At 39.6% G+C, this 21919-nt stretch overlaps 1 protein-coding gene across 3 annotated transcripts in view; it reads right to left on the reverse strand.

Annotated features, from left to right (window-relative positions):
• The window catches only part of LOC122817286 (voltage-dependent T-type calcium channel subunit alpha-1G-like), a 1023270-nt gene that overhangs the window by 597575 nt on the left and 403776 nt on the right, over positions 1–21919 (reverse strand). For all 3 annotated transcript variants that reach the window (XM_044090511.1, XM_044090510.1, XM_044090512.1), the window contains exons 9-10: positions 20894–20987; positions 11511–11695 (exon numbers count right to left, since the gene is read on the reverse strand). In XM_044090511.1, coding sequence (XP_043946446.1) covers positions 11511–11695; positions 20894–20987 — 279 coding nt within the window. The remainder of the gene's footprint in view (positions 1–11510; positions 11696–20893; positions 20988–21919) is intronic.

Consider the following 21919-nt stretch of genomic DNA (forward strand, 5'->3'; position numbering starts at 1 on the left):
ACAAGAAAAAGTGAAACTATCGTGCGATCTTAGAGACAATATGAATATTAGAGTGATGAAACCTGATAAGGGGGGTGGGGTTGTTTTATATGACAGTACGGAATATACTAAAACGTTATATGATTTATTGCATTATTCTGGGAGTTATACATCTATTTCCATCAATGAGCTGAATATTGCTTACCAAAGAATTGACTCTTATATTGAGTAATATTATCTAGAAGGGAGAATTACTAAAGAGACATATGACTCCTTAATAGTTAAATTTCCTAGGCTGGCCACCCTCATTGGTATACTTAAGGTTCACAAGGATGTGTATGATCCACCTTTTCGACCAATAGTCTCTGGTAGTAAATCTAAGACCTTCCCTATAGGTAAATATACTGATTTTAAATTAAATTTTTTATATGATAAAGTTCCTCATATGGTAAAGGACTCTTGGGTTTTTCTAAGTAACTACCCTATTGACATGAACTTTGATCATATCACATTTCTCACTATAGATGTAATAGATTTATTTTCCAGCATCCCAAAAGACAAAGGGCTTGAAGCATTTAGTGCCAGCATTTTTAAATACTCAGATTTGGAATGGGATGAAATTAGGTTATTGGAAGAGTTGATGGCCATTGTGTTGGATAATAATTACATTTACTTCGAAGGTGAACACTTTAAGCAAACCAAAGGGGTAGCGATGGGAGCCGCTTGTGCTCCCATCTACACCAATTTGGTTATGCTTTATTGGGAAGATTCAACACTATTTACTAGTGAATATTATAAGCATGTGAAGCATTATTCCATGTTTTTGGATGATATATACATTTTATGGGACGCGGATGACAAGACACTGGAATCTTTCATTAATTTTTTAAATACGAGTAACGACTATTTGAAATTCACATACGCTTATAACAGTACTGGTTTACCTTATCTTGACACTCTCATTCAGTACAATTATTTACATTTTACCAGTTGTCATCCTGAGCAAATGAAGAATAATATATTCAAAGGTCAATGTGTACGAGCAGCACATATGATATCCAATGATGAATCATTAATTATTGAATTGGATTTCATTAAAGAATTATTTACACAAAGAGGTTATCCTTTAAATACGATGGAACATACCATTCAATATATATTACAATTGAGGAACAACATATATCAGCCATTATTGGGAAGGAAATATATTTTGACTACACATGAGGCAGATACATCCCAAGACATAAACAAAACATCAGCTCTGAATATGGATGTATTTCAAAAGTCCTTTATTATACAATTTAATTTAGCGGCGAGTTATATTAAGAAATTAATATATGACTTTTTGGTATTATATATCTAAAGACACCCAACTAACTAAAACTATAGGTTTGAAACCACATTTTATATTTAAAATGGGAACTAATATAAAGCAAATAGTAGAATTTAAACATGCAGAAGTAAAAAACAACAAGTCGATTTTAGCACGTAGCCTGAGATGTGGTACCTGTAGACAGTGTAAATTTATGTCCGAAGAGACCATTATACACTTAAGTAACGGACATAGAAGTACTGTATATAGGAAGGCAGGGAATTGTAACACCAAGATGGTGATATACCTGAGCATTTGTCAGTATTGTGCTAGTTTTTATGTAGGAAAAACAGAAAGAAACCTTAGGAAAAGGATTTACGATCATATATACTGTATTAAGACCAAAGACAGTAATAATGCACTTTACAGACATATTGAAAGGGAAGGTGATGATCACCATTTTAAATTTATAATACTGGAAGTGATTAAAACTGACCCTAAGGGGGGTGACATTAAAAGTCTACTTAGTTATAAGGAAGTATGGTGGCAAATATTTTTAGACGCCACCACACCCCCAGGTTTGAATGAATTTATACCTATTAAACCTTTGTTAATGTTCTCTTACAAATGATTTTTAAATTATTAACATTTACATGAAATGTACTATTGTGATTGGTAATATTCCATATGTCATTTATTAGTTCATCATTTAGATAAAAAATTCCATTTTATTTATTAAGGGAAAAACTTCAGAAAATATCCTATACTCAGACACAGTTTTTAATTAGGGAATACTTCATACCCTATAATTGATTTTTATAGACTGTCATAATTTCATATTTAATAATTTATTATTTTATGATATTTATTATATGATGAGTTATGTTTTATTATGTAATTATAGTTGCTTAACACAACATTAATATATGTATAGCATTTGTTTATGATCTTGTCTAAATTATGGTCTAGGAATTCGTTAAGTCTATATTTATTCATACCAGCAACAGACCATTCTCTTTAGATATAACTATCACTTTAAATTTGTAGTTTTGAACTTTTGGCACCAGAAAAGGCTTAAAACACCTGGAATAAACTATGTCATTAGTTCTGAAGAAGCCCAGATTTGCTGGGTGAAAGCGCTTAACTTTTTTTGTTCTGTTTTTTTCCGTTTGTTTTACTGTCATGTACAACGCTGTTTTTAGCCGCTGTTCCAATAAACTGCGATCTTATGTGTACATCTCACTGCCTTAAGCCTTATATTTACTGTCGTGGTGAGAGCACTTATAGGTGTACTCGTTGTGGTGTTTTACTTTTTATTTTTTGTTGCTGTTCTTTTCATTGATTCAGTTGTAACCTTTAAAGCAGGAAAACTGCAATGCAAGGAAAACATCAGTTTGGGACAAGAATGTGATATAAAAGAACTTGAGCAAGAGGGAGTGTATAAATACTTGGGAACTGATGAAGAATCAACAATAAAACATGAACAAATGTGAATAAATCTTAGTAAAGAATATTTCGGAAGACTTAAATTAATCCTGAAAACAGTGCTGACATCTAGGAACAAAATTCAAGCTATAATCTAATTTGCTCTTCCTGTCCTAACTTTCAGCTTTGCAGTGATTGACTGGCCCGAAAACGTGTTGGATAGATTAGACAAAAAAACAAGAAGGATGTTTCATGCTCACCAAATGATTTATAAAAATCAATGCATACTAAGATTATATATTCCCTGTTCTGAAGGAGGGATGGGGCTCCTTGAAATAGATTATATGTATAGATTTGGAATCTTGGGACTTCACACATATCTGCTGACCTGACAAATCCCAAATGTAGTGAAAGTTTTGAAACATGAGGAGAAAAAAATCTAAGATGATTTCTCTGCTTAATTTAGCAGAAGCATATCGGCGTCGAGCAGGAATGGAAGTCATACCAGAAGTGGATAAAAATCAGGCAGCAACTGCATGTGCCAAAAACAAAAGAAAGAATATAAGGAGAAGAACTAGATGAGGAGGCAAGCAATGTGGATAAAGCATAAATATAGTTGCAAGTATAGAAAACATTTGGAAGAACCACATGTTAATCAGGAAAAAATGCAGGAATGGTTGAGGAGAGGTGAATTCAAACTAAGAGATGAAAGGTTAATGTTGGTGGCCCAAGACAGTGGGTTATGTACACTTTTGTTTACAAAGTCCATTGAACATGTGGGAGAAACAGACAAATGTAGGTTTTGTAAAACCAAATTGGAAACAGTCACACACTTCGTTGCTGGTTATGACATACTAATGGCAGAAGGACTGTATACTGAAAGGCATAATAATGTGGCAAGGCTGTTGCAGTGGGGATTGTGCAAACATTATGATATTGCAGTGGCTGAAAAACACTGGAAAAATGGCCCACAAAGTATCATAGAAAATGATGGTTTATATCATATGGGATCACCCATTACCAACAGTTCAAAAGACAGATGCTAGAAAACCAGATATAGTGGTCCAAGAAAAGAAGACACAAGTAGCATTGATCATTGAAATTGCCACACCCAGTGACTATGGTTTCTTGTGTACAGAGAGACACAAAGTCATAAAATATCAGGATCTGCAGACATAAATGAGAGCAATGTGGAGGAAAGATACTCAGAAAGTTTTGATAGTAGTAGGAGCAACGGGGCTTATAAAAATGAATCTACAATTGTGTTTAGATATGTTACCAGTCCATGTAACCCCATACGAATTGCAGAAGGAGTCATTACTGGGCACATTGCGGGTGCTGCAAAGAGCACTTTTGGTTGACTTTTGTCAATTACAGAAGTGAGTGACACTCCTCCTCCATCACTCCCCTGAGGTCATCCCAGTGGTCTTTCTCCAGTCTTCCCAACTTCAGTCTGGTGGATCCTCTGCCCCTTAATTCCTACAAAACAAAGCATTCATTTAACATCTGTGTTTTCCCATGCATGCAGAGATTTCTTCCCCGTCATTCTTCATCCTGGCCATGTCTGTCCCTGCTTCCTTCTTCCTGCCACATTTTATTCTTTCTACCAGCTGATTTTTGGTTTCATCCTTTGCTCTCTGGGATTCCTGTACTTTAACTGCCAGCAAATTTACCAGAAGTACTGACCTAGCAAAATTCCTTTCCTCCTTCATGGGATGGCATTCTGCCTTCTTATGGGCTTTATACTTGATGTTTTCCATTATACAGTTTACTATTTTTCCCACATCCCTCCCCTCGTTGTTATTCTTGAAAACCCTTCACTCAGACACCAATGTGCCCCACCTTCTCTTGTCAATGTCTTATGTTTCTCTGAAATTAATAATGTCCAACATCCCTTTCTGCACCATTATTAGCAGCTCGCCAGCTTCCTGTTGGAAGTGCTTCCTTTGAAGAAGATGAGGAGACATTATGCCTCAGTGAACTCTCATTAAGGAAACCAAAGAAAGTGAAGTCTGAAACAATATATTTTTTTCATTTTGGAGTGTGGTGGTGAATGTAAAGCCCACTATATTGTTTTCTGGGGAGGTGAGATTTACCCATGGTAGAAGGGTCACATATTTCTTGATTTACTGATTAAAGGATTCCTGTAATTTCACTGAAGCTATTTACACTGACACAACTATCAAATGAATAAAAACATGTTTAATGACCCTCCCCCCAAAAAAATGTGTTTGCAAAGGACAAGCACCAATGGAGCTCCCCCACATTTGCATTAGCTAAATATACTAACCCCATGGTCAAATTACGTTGGGAAAGAGAAAAAACCCATTTGAAGTAAAAATTGCCATTCCCACACTCTGCTGCAAGAAATACTAGTGTAAACAGAAAAGTGAAACTCATACGTCTAAGCATGAATGTTAATGGAAGTAAATAAAAAAATAAAATAACCAGAAAAAAGAGGGTACCTGATTTTTTTTTATAAGGTTTTCAATGCCAGTTGTATAAACCTTCCAGAATGACTAACCACTGTGAACCTACAGCAAGCCTTTTAGGTGCCACCCATATATAGACTTTCAACTATATAATTTTCTTTAACCTATATACATGGTCATGTGCCAGACTGGGTTATACACAAATGATAGGAAAGAATAGTTGTGTAAAAACGTACCCTAACCTTACATGTTCTTCTCTTCCATGTTGCAGTATTCATTACAGTAGGGAGTTTGCTGCCTGCAGTGCCATCATCCAGCGAGTATACCAAAGTCTTTGCTCCAGGAGGGTACGTGTGACGTCCCTTGTCAGAGCCATAAACCAATGTAGGGTATAAAAGTGATGTCTGCATGTACCCTCTTCAGAATGAACTGCAGCATACAGTAGTACTCCTTGTGGGTTAGGAGAGGGTCCTACTAGGGAAACCCTTAGACTTACATGTAGACTAGATCTGACCTTGGATAGTAGGTAGGCTGTGTTGAGTGTGGAGACTGGGGAGAAAATGACTATGTCCCCACAGGTAGCCCGTGGTATGTTAGTGAGGTAAGGTAGAGGGGTCAGGTGGGTGGGACTGAATACTGCAACATGGAAGAGAAGGACATCTAAGGTTATGGTAAGTTCTTACACAACTATTCTATGTCCTTCTATTCTCATGTTGCAATTTTCATTACAGTAGGGAGAGTACTAGAGCTTTAGGTATGAGTCTGGGTGAAGGATTGGGTTCTGTGGTCAATAAGACCTTGGAGAATTGACCTGGCAAAACCTGCTCTTGCTCTCGAGGCTAGGTCCAGTTTGTAATGCTTGGTAAAGGTGTGAACCGAGGTCCAAGTGGCTGCTTCTAAAATGGAAGCGTAGTTGGTCCCTTTGAAAAAAGCAGCTGAGGAGGCAGCTGCCCTGGTAGAGTGAGGTTTGACAAGACCATGCAAGGATTTTCCATGACAGGAATAGCACATGCCAATGGATTTTGAGATCCATGAAGAAATGGTCTCTTTGGAGACTGCCCTCCCTAGAGCTCACGGATGGAAGGAGATGAATAATTGGTCAGACTTTCTAATCCGTTTGATTTTGTCCAAGTAGTACCTCAGTTGCCTGTGGACATCCAATCAATGGAGAGTCCTCTCTGAGAAATTTTGTGAATGAGGATAAAAGACTGGGAGGTTAATGGTCTGGTTTAATGAGAGTTCATTAACCACCTTGGGCATGAAGGAGGGGTTGGTCCTGAGAGCAACTCTGTCCTTTTGGAAAATAAGATAAGGAGAGGTAGCCATAAGGGCTTGTATCTCTGATACCCTCCTGGCGGAGGTGAAGGCCAGTAGTAGAACTGTTTTCAGGGTGGCAATGTGTTTTTCTAGTATGAACTTCAAGTCCCAAGGAGGAGGTATGGGTTTTCTGGGGGTTCTGATGTGAAGTACCCCTTTCAGAAATAGGTTGACTTCCAATCTGGAAGCCAGAGGAGCTGCTATGGACAGACAAGCAGAGATGGCATATAAGTGGACTTTGATTGAAGAGTAAGTTATTCCTGAGTGAAGTAGCTCACACAAATTGGAAAGGACCATAGGTACAGAGAGGGTCCTGTTTTTTCCGTTGACACCACTTGGAGAATCTGTTCCATTTAGATACATCATTTCTCCTGGTACTAGGTTTTCTGTCCTCCTGCAGAACATTGAGTATGTCCTCTGAATATAGGCATCTGCAGGGGATTAGAATCCTATCACCCATAAGGTCAGTTTCAGATTGTTCACCTGGGGATGTAGTATGGATCCCCTGTCCTGTGTTAGCAGGTCTATTTGGTGGGGTAATCTGTGATGATTGCCCTTAGCTAGTATGTGGAGGAGGGGAAACCAATGGTGCCTTGGCCAAAAAAAGGGTCACCAACAGGATGTGGGTTTGTCCCTCTGTATTTTCAGGAGGACTTTCTGAATCAGAGTCAAGGGAGGGAAGGTGTAAAGGAATATTCCCTCCCAAGAAAAGGAGAATGCATCCAGTTTCCAGGCTTGTGGGTGTGGGCCTCTTGTGCAGATGCTGGGCATCTGTCTGTTCTTGGGGGGAGGAAAAGGAATCTTCTTGTGGAATACACACCTGTGGATAAGGTCCAGGAATACTTCTCTCTGAAGCATCCATTCGTGAGACGGAGCTGAAGTTCTGCTGAATGTGTCTGCCATAACATCCTCTGTTGATGGAATATATACTGCTATCAGGTGGATCTGGAATGATGATGCTAGGTTCTATATCTGGATGGCCAGGTTGCACAGAGGGTATGACTTTGTTCCCCCATGCTTATGTACCACAGGACAGTCATATTGTCTGTGATGACTTTTAGGGTTTCTGGCTGAAGAGCTGATTTGAAAGTTAGTGGGGCTAACAGTAATGATCTAATTTCCTTGATGTTGATATGGTCCTTTAGTTTTAGGTTGGACCATCTGTCTTGCACAGAGAATTGATTTTGGTTTATTAGAAGCACTGCACCCCACCCCAAGTCTTATGCATCTGTGGAGACATGTTGTAGGGGGGCTGGAACCTGTAGGGAGTCTTCTTCATTGAGGTAAAGTGCTAAAACCCACCACTGGAGTTCCTTCTTCAGACACAGTAGTAGGGGAAGGGGTGAGTCCAGGGGCTGGGAGTGTTGGCTCCGTAAGTTTTTTAGGATCCACTGGATTTGTCCATGTGGAGTCTTGCCAGAGGTAACATGGGTATAAGGGATGCCATGTGGTCTAACATTCTCAGGAATTCCCGAGCTTTCAAGGAGGAGTGGATGAGGAGTTTCTTGAAGTATAGACAAAGGTCTAGTTTTCTTTGGTGTGGGATGAAGGCTTTCATTCTGTCTGTTCTGATCCTGCATCCCAAGAAAACCAAGTCTTGAGAGGGGGTCAGGGGAGACTTTTCATGTTTTATGGTAATCCCTAATTGAGTCAGGGTGGAAGTTAACTGTTGTGGGTGGAGTAGAAGAACTTGGTGGTCTTGATGAAGGATGAGCAGGTCATCTAGATATGGGTATATCTGTACAGAATGAGTCTTGCAGTGAAAAATGAAGGGGGCTATACACTTTGTGAACCCTCAAGGAGCAGTGGAGATTCCAAAGGGCAATGCAGAGAATTGAAAATAGGAAGAACCTATTGCAAAGTGGAGGAATTTCCTGTAACGTGGATGTATAGGAATGTGCAAGTAGGTATCCTTCAAATCCAGGGCTACCATGAAAGCCTGTGTTTGTATGAGTGGTAAGAGCAGGGGTAAGGTAATCATTTTGAAGCTGTGTACATTGAGGAAGAGGTTTAGGAAAGATAAATCTAGGATTGGCCTTCCATGGGCCGTCTTTCCTTGGTACCAGAAACATTCTGGTGTAGAAGCCTATGTTTCTTTGTGGGCAGGCTACCTCTTATATGGTACCCTGAGCTAGGAGTTATTAAATGATGGGTGGGATAAGGTGGGGGGTTTTTTTTGGTGGTTGGGGGATACCCTAGAAGGATGGTAACATCCACCAAGTCATGAAATATCCCCTCTGAATGATGGAGATGACCCATTATTCTATTGTGATCATCCACCAGGAGGGTAGGGAAAGGGTGAGATGAAGGGATAGGGGTGTGTTTGGGTCTAAAAGTGGTACGTTACAGTGGAGGGGGTCTGGATTGGTCAGACTGACTCCGAAAGGGTGTAGTGGAAGAGTTGGTGGGAGACCTGGGAGTAGAGCGTTTCCTTGGCTGTCTACGTCCCTTTGACTGGGGAGCTGTGTGCGAGAACTGTCTTCTAACAAAGGAAGGCTTTTGTGGATAGTTCCTGTGGTATCTGGGTATAGGGGATACCAGTAAACATTTAAGGTTTTGTAGTTTTTTTCCCTTTTCTTGAAGGGATTTGCAAAGCTCTGATGACGCTTGACCAAACAGGGCCTTATTGTCCAGGGGTGTGTCAAGCAATTTTGTTTGTACATCCATAGGGAGAGGTTGTAGCCTCACCCAGGAATATCACCTCAGAACTGATCCTGATGCAGCAGATTTAGATGAGGCTTCCACAGCATCATAACTGCACTTAATAGAGTGCCTAGTCACTTGGGATGCTGTGGAAAGCAGGGTGTTGATTTGGGCTTTAATGGGGGAGTCAGGGACCTCAGAGAGGAGGGTAGAGGCTTTTGTGATGGTATCCAGGACATACCTAACCATATGTGTTTGATAGTTGAGAGCCCTTATAGTCAGAGTAGAGGAGGTATACACTTTCTTCCCTAGTCTGTCCATGAATTTGCTGTCTTTATTCATGGAGTATTGAGCAGCAGAAGGCAATTGTCTTGAAGTTTTGTCAGCAGAGACTGTAATAACTACTGGGTCTACTGGAGGATTTTTAAAAAGGAACTGGGTTTCTTGGTGGACTTTATAGAAGCGGTCAGGGCACATTCAGATTGTGAGTCTGGGGACTGACAGGCAGCCAAAAAAGCATCCTGGAAATCAGGTAGCAATGGGGGCACAGCAGAAGGAGATGATTGCTCCATTTGTAAAAGGTCAAAGTACCTTTTCCTGTGTCAGATACTTTTGATGCCTGCCACTTAAAATGCTCCCTCAAGATGGAGATTGTATCTCCAAAGGTGAATTCTTCCCCTGGGGACTCACTTGTAATAGAGTCCTCCTCCTCTAGGGTAATGAAATCCTTGGGGGAGTCTATCTGAGAATCATAAGTAATGGATTCATCTGAAGAGGAGTAATCTTTTTCTGAAACCTCTAAAGGTGGTCGAGGAGAGGGGCCAGGAGGTAATTGTTGCCTGCAAAGCCTGACATCCCTTAAAGAGACTTTGAGAAAATACTTCCCAGCCAGGAGCCGGTTGAGGCTCAGGATGTTTAACTTTTTGTTTTCTCTTTAAAGGGGTAGCTGGTGGAGAAAGAATCAGAACTGACGTCTGTTTTGCTGGAAGAGTAGGAGAAGGGCCCTCCGACTGAATCAATTGTGGTTCCCCTCTGCCATCAGGATCTGATGGCTGATTTGACTCAGCAGATGTACCTGAAGTTTCTGCCATTCTGGTTTCCATTGAGGTTCCTGGGGCTGGTTTGAAAATGGAGGTCTGAGAAGATCCCAGGCTTTCATCAGTATCAAGAATCTGCTCAGATGCCTGAGGCACAACGTGGGATTCTGGCCTAATTTTCTTAGCCTTCTTCCTTGGTGGCTCATCAGACAGGACTACTCCCCCTTCCATACCGAATGCAAGACATTGTAATCTCTGATTTGATCTCTGATTTTCTAAATACAATTTTAACATGGCCAGGTGGCTGCGAAGTGTCTTGGGGGTGAAGGATTTGCAAATGTGGCAGAACATATGATCATGGGCCTCACCTAAGCAAAATACGCACTTCTTGTGCATGTCCTTGTGAGGAATTTGTCTCACACAAGCACACTTCCCCTTTCTAGTTGACATTTATGTTTTAAAAGTAATCAAAGGTAAAGAAAAAAACACTAGGGCACTTATCTGTATTGGATGATGAAGCGGTTGTCTGGTCTGGAATGGTAATTGTAACTCGTCATCTGGAAAAATGAGATCTGCTTTCAGAATTGGCAAACAGGAGTCCAATGTTCACTGCAGAAAAATTCTGAAGAGGATATGTGCAGACGTCACTTTTGTACCCTATGTCAGTTTATGGCACTGACAAGGGATGTCACACATACCCCCCTGGAGCAAACACTTTGGTATACTGGCCAGATGGCAATGCTGCAGGCAGCAACCTCCCTACTGTAATGAATACTGCAACATGAGAATAGAAGGACATCACCCTTTATGCAGGTGCATTGGCATATCCTGGAAGGATGAAGGCAAAGGACAAAATCTGAGTGCGTCCACTGTGAAGAACAAGTCATATAGACCACATTATGGCACAAACATAAAGTTCATTGTACTTGCAGTAAAACTGCACAATTACAATTAGTAAAATAAGTGGAATAAATAAAGATAAAATGAAATGAAGTTTTCCAAATTCTTTTGAATTATTCTAATACAATAAAATGTAGAGACAAATAGTATGCGGTTTTGCTGCTGTACACACACGTAAAATATGATGCACGTTTTGTATTAACGCTCATGCATATTTGATCTACTTGCTTTAAATGTGCACAGGGCAGTCATGAGATATACATCTTCCTATTGTCCTTGGTGTTATGCTCTGACCTCATCACTGAGTTCTAAGTGTATTTATTCTAAGGGCTTTATATTTGCTCTTCTTATCCACTTGATAATGAAGACTACAATGTACTTCTTTGAACAAAAGTCAGCAATTCCTTAATCCAACAATGATGAAAAAAAAAAAAAAAAAAAAATTTCAGGGTAATGCTGGCTTACCGGTGACTTTAGGTCATAGGCATTTGGTTCAACTGAGACACTGCTCCCCCTTCTTGATTGGTCTCCCTGTGCAGCCTCTCCATAAAGGACACTTTTTGGCACAGGCATGGGTGTTGCTGCTGTGTGAGTGATGAGAGGTGGAGTCAGACTGCATTTGAGCTCTCCAGGCCCACTAAAAGGCATCACTGTTTGAATAAAAAAAGAAAAGCATTAAATACAGTAGTAAAGCAATACAGTCACAGCGTTTTATGCATATTTGTATTCATATTGTTTTTTAAACAGAACATTGCAGTGAAAACAGTACATACTCTACACAATATTTCATTACATCTTTGTCCCATAACAGCAACACGAATTGGAGGAAGCTACAAGGATTCATATAAAATAATATAGTTTATTACTGAGTAGTGACTCTACTGTAGAGTAGTGCCCATTTCATAGTTTGCTTTCTGAGTAGCTGTTATACCCAGCTGATGTCCAATATCATTAGGGTCACTGCAAAAAATATCCCAAACAACAAACTAAAACAATAAGTAAGCAGGTCACTGAAAAACCAATAACTGAAACACCTGATGATCATAAGGGTCATTTGCATATATCCCATATGCTTCTGACACAGGAGGTTTGGGAGGTCACTCAGTGGAGGTTCTAGCTTTGCTGGAGTTTTCATTTTGTTTTTACTGATTGTTTTTCTGGACCTTCTCACTTATTGCTTTAATTTGTTTTTTGGGATATTTTTGCAGTGACCCTAATGATAATGGACATCAGCTGAGTATAACAGTCCTGTGTTTCTTATGCTTAGTCCAACACTCTGCTTGTGCTGTGCTGATGAGGTCATAACAAGGCTGAAATATGGATATCCATGATGAAGTTTAACATGGTTTTAAACGAAAGCGCTAACACAGTGATTTATTTGTGTTAATAAAGTGTCTTTTGGAAATGTTGGATTTGTGGTCTTTAGCTATGGAGACTGAACTACATTTGCCTCTTCTTATTTTATTTAGTTTGTGCTTGTTTTTCGTTAGTTCATCTTACACAGAGATGGCTTACCTGAACTAAGCTGAACACATCACCTGACAACACTAAAACCTAATTCTGTGAAATAATGCACACATTTTCAGTGACATTTCCAGAACTCTATATTCACTATGCTATTTTACATATTCAAGCCTTAAGTATTGTAAAATCTGGAAACTATAAAGCAGAAAAAACTACAGGTAACTATTTTCCATACCTCCCCAAATTGTACACATGAACTTATGGGGGTCCTGATTATGTCAGAGAGGAGTGTTTGTCAGATAGCTGTGGACTAGTACTTCAGTATACTGCATAAAACAGTGTTGTTCATATGCAAAGGCCCCTTGTAACTCTTTTAGTACTTCTAGACTAGTCATATACTATGTCACCCAATTAACTGCATTTCTATTATTTGTTTTTGTTTAATTGTTTATTGGAGTATGTCTCTTCATGACCTCAAGGATTTAACACAGCAGGTCCATCTAACAACCATTGCCTCTTAAATTTCTTGTAAATTCATATTCATGAAATTCATTAATATTTTCTACTCACCATTTGTAATTCTGAGCACTAACCAACTTTTTCACTTTCATCTTTCACCCTCATCAACAGGGTCTTCTCCTCCCCCTCTTCATATGCAGCCATCAGGGTGGCATCATCTGCCTATCTGAAGTTGTTAATATTTCTCCGAGTAATTTGACTGCATCATCTGAATTAGTTCATCCTGAATTTTGCATAATATATCTGACATATAAATTAAATAAGTAGGCTGACAATATATACCCCAACTGCACTCCATTCTCAATACTGAACCAGTAAGTTATTCCACATTAATTTTTGACTGGTCTTCCTTGGTGTACATATATGCTCTGTCAGGAGACAAATACGGTGCCCTGACATATCCATGTCTCGAAGTACTTGCCATAATTTGTATTTTCCACAAAATCAAAGGCCATTTGTTAATATTGATTACAGCAACATTATGCTTGAAGCTGCAGAAAAGCTTTAGCAGCAGGAAAACATTACTACAGAGAAATACACACTTCCTAATGGAAGTGGACCAGTGGTTTATCAAATCTCTTGGAGTGTGCAGCTGGCCATTATGAAACTAGCCATCTTTTGCCCTCTTGTGTTAAGTCTTACATTTATCTCTGCATTTCTGAGTTTCTCACGTCAGTGTACTTCTGACTCTGAAAATGCACTTCAAGACGTCATCTCTCTCTCTCTCTCTTTCTCTCCCTTTGTCTCTCTCTCTCTCTCTCTCTCTTTTTCTGTCTCTCTCTCTGTGAAACATTTAAATCAACACTGAATCAGCCTGCTATAAATTGATATTAAAGTTCATTCTCTCACTGTTTTTTTCTTAGCTCTGTCCCTCCCACTTGCCAGATGAGAATATGCTTTACCTAATCATACACTTTTATGTACTATTTTAGGACATATATGTCAAGAATCCACAACCTACTCATTATTTAGGTAAACCTGATTTTGTAAAATTACCCCACTCCTAATCTCTCCCTCTTTTATAGACAAACCAAGGATGGTGACTGTACTGCAGACATAGCCTTACCAATGCCTTGTACAGGGGGTAGATGAAAACAGCATCTCTGGAATCCAGTCTCCCAACTATGCATCCTGGTATCCTGTTGCCCTTGTACTGACCTTTCATGTTGTATCTCATGGTTTATTGCAATAGTGATTATTATATTCATGTGCTTTTCTTCTCTGTCATCTCTGTCATCTGTTTGCTTTGACTTCTCTCAAAGTGTACAGAAATGTTTGGAATCCTAATTGTCATCTATCCTGTTAGCTGGCACACTACATCATGTCTTGCTGGAGAAAAACTTCTCCATCTGTGAAAAGTCTCACCAATCCTGGGATCCGCACATTGAATAAGTTGATTTTGTTGTTTAAAGTAAAAAAGTGAGTAGAGCCATTTGTGCACTGATTGACTTTTAACAAATGCCCAATTCATAAAAACATAAATTGACTTGGATGGAAATTCCATTTCACAAAGGTACAACAACCTCAGTGTTGATTACATAAGCATGAAGAGGCAAACCGTGATGCATGATGAATGAGTACAGAATGTCCACCTGCCACAGACAAGTTAAGGTCTTTGACACTCCATTGGTTGCTTTCATTTCTTTATTTAGGTCTGCTGTACTTCTATTTTCATTCATTTAGCTAACCTAATTCCTATGCACTTCACCATTTACTGCCTGCCACATATAAGTTCCTTACTTATGTCTTGTGTGGTACCATATCAAAGGCCTTCCTGAAGTCCAGTTGTACTACAGTGATAAGCTTCCCCATCAACCTCCATGTGAAGGGAATCAGCCAATTAATTCCTTCTGATAAGATTTGCACTGCATGAAACTGTACCGGCAGACTTCCATAAGACCATTAGTAACTAGAAAATGTCTGCCCAATGAATAGGCTCCCTAATGAAATGTCAGCACTCAAAATGTTGCGTGCTAATGGGCTGAAATTAAAAGACCGAAAACACAGGAGAAGATCAAATCTCAAAAATCGGTCTTCTCTTTTAAGCTTCTTTTTTTTGGGGGGACAATCCACTGCACACCCCCATGTCGGGGGGGGGGGAGCAAGACCCATCAAACATATATACCAACTCCGAGATTGCCATACCTAGGAGAAAAGGGAAAAAGGGAATATTCTGAACCAGCATCTCATCTTAGCATATGTCAGATCATTCAGCCATTCAGTCTGCGTATTTCCTGACTCACTCTGGAGGGTCCTGACATTTCAAATGGTTACCCAATGAATATCTCCCATAATTTCTGCTATGAAAGTGTCACTGATAAGTCTGCTTTTATTTTATTTCCTACATTTTTTTCAGCTAATGTACAAGTGCTGTGCTACAGACCTATAATATCACCTCGCTATCTCGGGACAGACCACGTTATTCTACCAGTGATACTGAACACACAAGCTGATTTTTTGGATGCCTCGAGTTATTTTTTTACTTACTCTTTGTCATTTGCATATCTGTTCATTTGTCTCCAGTGAAATGTGATCAATGTTCATTTGCTGGCATCTAGTATTATCAAGAGGCGTAGGAGGAACTGGCAGAGCATTATGTTAATGGAATGGGAGAGAGTAAGAATTATCAAGAAAGCTACAAAACAGGCAGAAATACTGACTGCGTTCTTCATCCTGGAATTTACAGACAAATAAGAAATCCAATATCCTAGCTACACACCTCAGTATCTTGCCTCATATTTATTGAGGTCCTCAATCTTTAATCAAGTCTGGCTTACAAAAGAGTTTCTGTCACTTTCTCGTCTCTCCATTACCTACATGAGGACATCTGCCATGTTGGTGAAGGAAGAGTTCAGTCTACCAATATGACAGTTCTCAGGAGCTGTGCCTGTCCACTAATACAACTTGACAAAAAAAAAATCATGATTATTTCCTGTCTCAGGACATCAGTATTCATAGCCACACAACGCCTAGTTTCTATTCCTTCTTTCCATCTCCAAAATCATCGCATCAGACTCTCTATCTCTGTCTCTCTCTGTTTTACTACCATTGCTTCTTTCCACACTGCATTTTGTCCTACTCTGAATATACAATAGGATTTTATTTCTGAATCTGTCTCTCTCCCTCTCTCTGTCTCTCACACACACACACACACACACACACACACACACACACACACACACACACACACACACACACACACACACACACACACACACACACACACACACACACACACACTCACACACACACACACACACACACACACACACACACACACACACACACTCACACACACACACACACACACACACACACACACACACACACACACACACACACACACACTCACTCACACACGCATACTATAATTAAATAAGCAATACTTCCACAGATGTCTGAAATAAAGTGCATTCGTAGTCCCACATGGGGCTATAACCCTCACACCCCAATTTTTGCATAGTAATTCTGTGATGGTACAATAGTGGGGGAAAACAGAAACTTTTTTAACTACCTGCTGTTTTACAATCATGCTCACACAAACTGGCATCATTTAATTAGCCTTATGGTCAAATAATACACTTTGCTGGTTTTGATGAGAACCCATCAAGGACTTCAACCATACTGGGGTAATTCTATACCCAAATATAATATGATATGGGGTAGTCTACATTTGTAACAAAGATGTCTGCGAATTGTCCATCACAGACATAACAGCAAATTTAATTTCTTAAAAATGGTCCACTGTAACAGGGAAAGTATTCTTTCAACCAAAAGAGAGCCTTCCTGGACAAGGTTGGTATACTTAATAGGGTATAAAATGCATAGGCCACTGTGATGATGGTTGTGAGGATCAGTCATCCACACAAAAAGTTAGCTTTTTAGATTGTATTTATTTATTACAAATGATATTTTGTGTATATTTTTGCCTACTGCGGCAGTAATACAAATTTCCTTTGAGGGCCTGACATATATATATATATATATATATATATATATATATATATATATATATATATATATATATATATATATCATATTTAATTTCTTAAAAATGGTCCTGGACAAGGTTGGTATACTTAATAGGGTATAAAAGAATACTTTCCCTGTCACTGGAGACAAATGAAGAATATATATATATATATATATATATATATATATATATATATATATATATATATAGATAGATAGATATCTGTATGGTTCCCCTTCACAAGATCAAGTTACTGAAAGCTCAAACCTCATAAGCTCGAGCCCAGAATCTTGAGTTTTCAGTAACTCGAAATTGTGAAGGGAAGAGAACCAAACAAAAAAAAAACAAGTTTACTTACATGTATGCAGCAGGTCGAGTCCCCCTGCACTCTCCCTGCTTAAATGTATCAGCTCCATGACCGCACTATAGCAGAGGAATGGAAATTCTCCCGTTGTGTGCTTCTGCATACAGCGCGAAATGGGAGATTTCCCTCATCCTCATTGTAGTGTGATCTCGGAGTTGGTATATTTAAGTAGGGGGTGTGGGGGGGCAATGTCTTGTCGGTACGCTTTAGAATTTCGAGTTGCTGAAAACTCAAGATTCTGGGCTCGAGCTTATAAATTTATAGCTTTCAGCAATTCGAGATTCTAAAGAGGAACTATATATATGTATATGTATATATATATAGATATATATATATATATATATATGTATATATATATATATATATATATATATATATATATATATATATATATATATATATAGGTTCATAGGTTCATAGGTTCATACTAGGCTATCTGCCCTGGGGCAATTATAAGCCTAGCCCGATTCTGTATGGCTTACGCCACCCCTTGATTTGAGTATACTGTGCCCTTTTTAAGGTTTAGTTTACTGTGCCTCTGTCTAATAGTGACACGGGAGTAATCCCTGGGACAAACCTGTGATCCCCCATCCACTTATTGAGATTCTTCTTGAAGAGATTCAGTGATGTGCTCTGCCTCACATGAACTGGAATTCTATTCCAGAGTGAAGGGAGCCTCTGGGTTATGAACCTGTCCCTCCAGCAAGTTCTATTTATTTCTGTGCTGAGGTTCAAGTCCCTCGAGCATGTGGCTCTAAGGGATTTAGATTTACTGAGGTGGAGCATGTCCATTAATTCTGGATTTGACATAGCTTTGTATGTCAGGCATAGATCGCCTCGAAGTAGGCGGTATGCAACTGAGTAGAGCTGGAGTTTTTTTAACCGAGCAGCATATGGCATCTGTTTGAGACCCTTGATCCTCTTGGTGAGATACTTTTGGGGTCTTTCTAATTGCTGCAGTTGTCGGGTAAGGTACATCCCAAAAGGGGCATTGTATTCTATGATGGGCCTGATGAGGGATGAATAAAGGGGCACGATTACCTCTCTTGATCTAGATGTGAAACCCTTCGTGATGAGGTAGGCTATGTAGAAGGTCTTTCTAACCACTTTGGCAATGTGGTTTTCAAAGGAGAGATTGCTATCAACTTGGGTCCCCAGGTCCCTAATAACTTTCTCTGAACTTAATTGGTTTCCGCCTATGTGGTAATTTGTGGGCACATTGTTTTTGCCAAAGGGTATGACTATACATTTTTTGGCATTTAGCTTTAAACCATGGCACTGGCACCAGTTATCTGTCTCTCTCAGACCTTTTTGAAGGATGTTTGTGTCAGCTGGAGAGTTGATTATGGCACCCAGTTTGCAGTCGTCTGCAAACTTGGTGAGCCATAGTCCTCCCACGTTTGCCTGTACCTCAGAAAAGTATATACTGAACAAGAGTGGTCCCAGGACAGAACCCTGTGGGATGCCACTTGTGACCGGTTTCGAGTCTGACATGGCTCCAGCAACTCTCACTCTGTGGGTTCTGTCTTTGAGCCAGTTTGCGACCCATCTCGTGACATAGGGGTTTATATTTAAGCTGGATAGCTTATCTATGATGCCCAAGTGGGGTATTGTGTCAAATGCTTTTGCAAGGTCCAGATAGGCTGTGTGGACTACCTTCCCTTCATCTATGGCTTTGGTGACTATTTCAAAGAAGTGAACCAGGTTCAAAAGGCAGGATCTGCCCTTGACAAAGCCGAACTGGGTAGGATCTAGTGTCTGTGGGTCCCCATTGTCTTGGTTTATGAGCTCCATGATGATCCTCTCCATAGCCTTGCAGACTAAGCTAGTCAGGCTTATGGGGTGATAGTTTTGAGGGTCCGTAGAGGCTCCACCTTTGTGGAGTGGGACCACTGTTGCTGTACGCCATTCTGTGGGCACATATCCTGTAGTGAGGCTGAGATTGTATAGCTGTTTTATTTGAGGGATTAGTTCCTCTTGTAGTTCATGTAGGACGCAACCTGGGATGCAATCTGGTCCCATGGAAGCAGTGTTTTTTGCTTTGGAGAGGGCAGCCTTCACCTGAGCATCTGAGATGTTTGTGAGGCAGCCCTCTGCTGGGATAGATACTTGTTCTTTTGGGGGGGAGGGGGTGGAGAAGTTTGCACTGAACATGTCTGCCAGGATATTGGTGATGTCTGTGGGTTCAGTGTATTTTTTGTCATTTAGAATCAACTCAGAACAAGTCTGGGAGTTGCATCCCATGTTTCTAACATAACTGAAAAAAGCCTTATGATTGTCTTTGGTGTCCTGTGCAATTTTTCTCTCGAAGCTGGCCTTGGAGGATTTTATGAGGGATCGTAATTTTTTGCTAGTACTGATCAGAGATGCCTTCCCTATTAGGGATTTTGCTCTATCATGTAGTAGCTTCCTCCTTCTGTTGTACAGTTTATTTATGGCAGGGGTCCACCAGACTGGACGCCTGCCTTTGGATGATTGGGTCTTGGTTTTGTTTGGGATAGCATGATCCATGCATTCCTGGAGATGTCCATAGAATGCATTTATATAGGATTCTGCAGTTTGGGCTGTAGTTTCCACTGGCCCTGGGGCCTTGAAGGATTCCACTTCAGTTTTGAGAAGTGAGAAGTTCGCTTTTGAGAAGTTTTTCACTGTGGTTTTCTGGGCTGGGGATGGGGTCGGGATGTGGACATCCAGTGAAATTAATTTATGGTCTGATCTTACCAATGAGGGATATACCTCTGGTGTGGAGCATAGAGTCCCCATGTTGGTAATGATCAGGTCTAGTATGTTGTCCCCTCTTGTGGGAGTGGTGACTAGTTGTTCCATAGCATTTGAGTTTATAATTTCCAGGAATCTTTGGGCTAAGGTGCTGGGGCTTGAGTAGTGCTCCCAGTCAATGTTTGGGTAGTTGAAGTCACCCAATATAATGGTTTTCGGAGAGATCTTCATGTTCTCCAATGTTTTCAGGAAAGCCAAATGGGATTCCTGACTTTGAGAGGGTGGTCTGTGGGATGCTATAAATTGATATATATACAGAGAGAGAGAGAAAGATTATACAGCGAAGCATCTCAGAAATGTTTGTTGTAACTAGATCTATCAAAAATAAAATATTTTCAAATCATCATTTGCATAAAAAGTCTCTAAAAGCAACTTTTTTTGCAGAATCACAAGGCCCCTGCAATCCCTACGTCCTCCCATTTTCAAGTATACTGATTTAAAAGTGACACAATACTGTGGGTGAGCAGATATTGCATTACTTTAAGTTTTATGCAATTTCACTGTATTCTGCAAGTATTCTTTGGCTGATGATATGTAAATACACACACACACACACACACACACACACACACACACACACACACACACACACACACATCCCAATATGTAAACTGAAAATACTGCTACTACATCAGACTGCTAACAGTTTGAACCCGAGTTGAAGAAGCCTGCATCCTGTTCACTGGACTTTTTGAAGTCACCTCTCTTCAAACACAACTTAAAATAAGGCATCAAGATATGGTTACTTACATGCCGAGCTCGTGAGGTCCTTCTTACTTCCGCTATCATCCTTTAGACTCTGGGAATAAAAGTCAGCTTCGGACTCTGATTTGGAAGCATCTCCCTTCAGTGACAGAGAACAAGTTAGAAGGCTCCATAAAACATGCATATCGCTACATATATGAGCATGCAAACTGATTAATGGAAAAGGAATTCTGCACAGTGAATGCAGTTTTCACACAGACCATATCATGCAGTTTGTAGATCTTTTAGAGTGGAAATAAAATGTTCTGAATTAGTGTGACAGATTTTTCTACTAAGTCACTTTTATAGTGGGAGCCACCCATTAGCCCTTTTTCATACAAACTAGTATCACAAGAACACTGACACATATGCAAATTGACAAATTTAAATGTGTTTGATACACACACTTAGCAATGCATTTACAAACCTCACATCACAACTAGCTTTGATGTGATATCCAAATGACTGCTAAAACTGAAATATAGTGGCCATCAAACTATTACCAAACTCCTTCTGTAAGGTCAGTTCAATTCATAGAAAGCCCTTACAGGTATTAATCAATTTATAAGATGCTCACTCTTAATTCTTATTTGTTTAGATAAGTGATATGGTCTCACATTTCACATTTTAGTGCCCTTTTGTTCTATTATTAACATACTCTCGATCTGTATTACACTTTATTTGTTTTCCCTTCTTTCTTAGGTCATCAAACTCTCTTGTTCTTTTCTTGGTCTTATTTCCATTTTCTGCTCCACTCCCAGTTGTCCAAGTTTCTTACAATGCATTCTGTTTGGTTATTTTGGTATATCTGATTTTGTATCTAAGGGCTTAAAACGCAGTAATAGTTTTATAATAACAAATGGATCTATGCTAGGTATTTGGCTGAAGTTGACCCAAGTCCATACAAAATAAAGGAAACTGTATTTACTTATGAAGGGATGTTTTACATATGTATTCATGAATGTTGTGCCAAGTAATGCACTGAGTTACAGTATTCTTTTTTCCTCATATATGTGGTGAGTATTTTTTTCT

This window comes from Protopterus annectens, chromosome 12.part0 (genome assembly GCF_019279795.1).
Source record: "Protopterus annectens isolate FY-2018-M chromosome 12.part0, PAN1.0, whole genome shotgun sequence".
Lineage (NCBI taxonomy): Eukaryota > Metazoa > Chordata > Ceratodontiformes > Protopteridae > Protopterus > Protopterus annectens.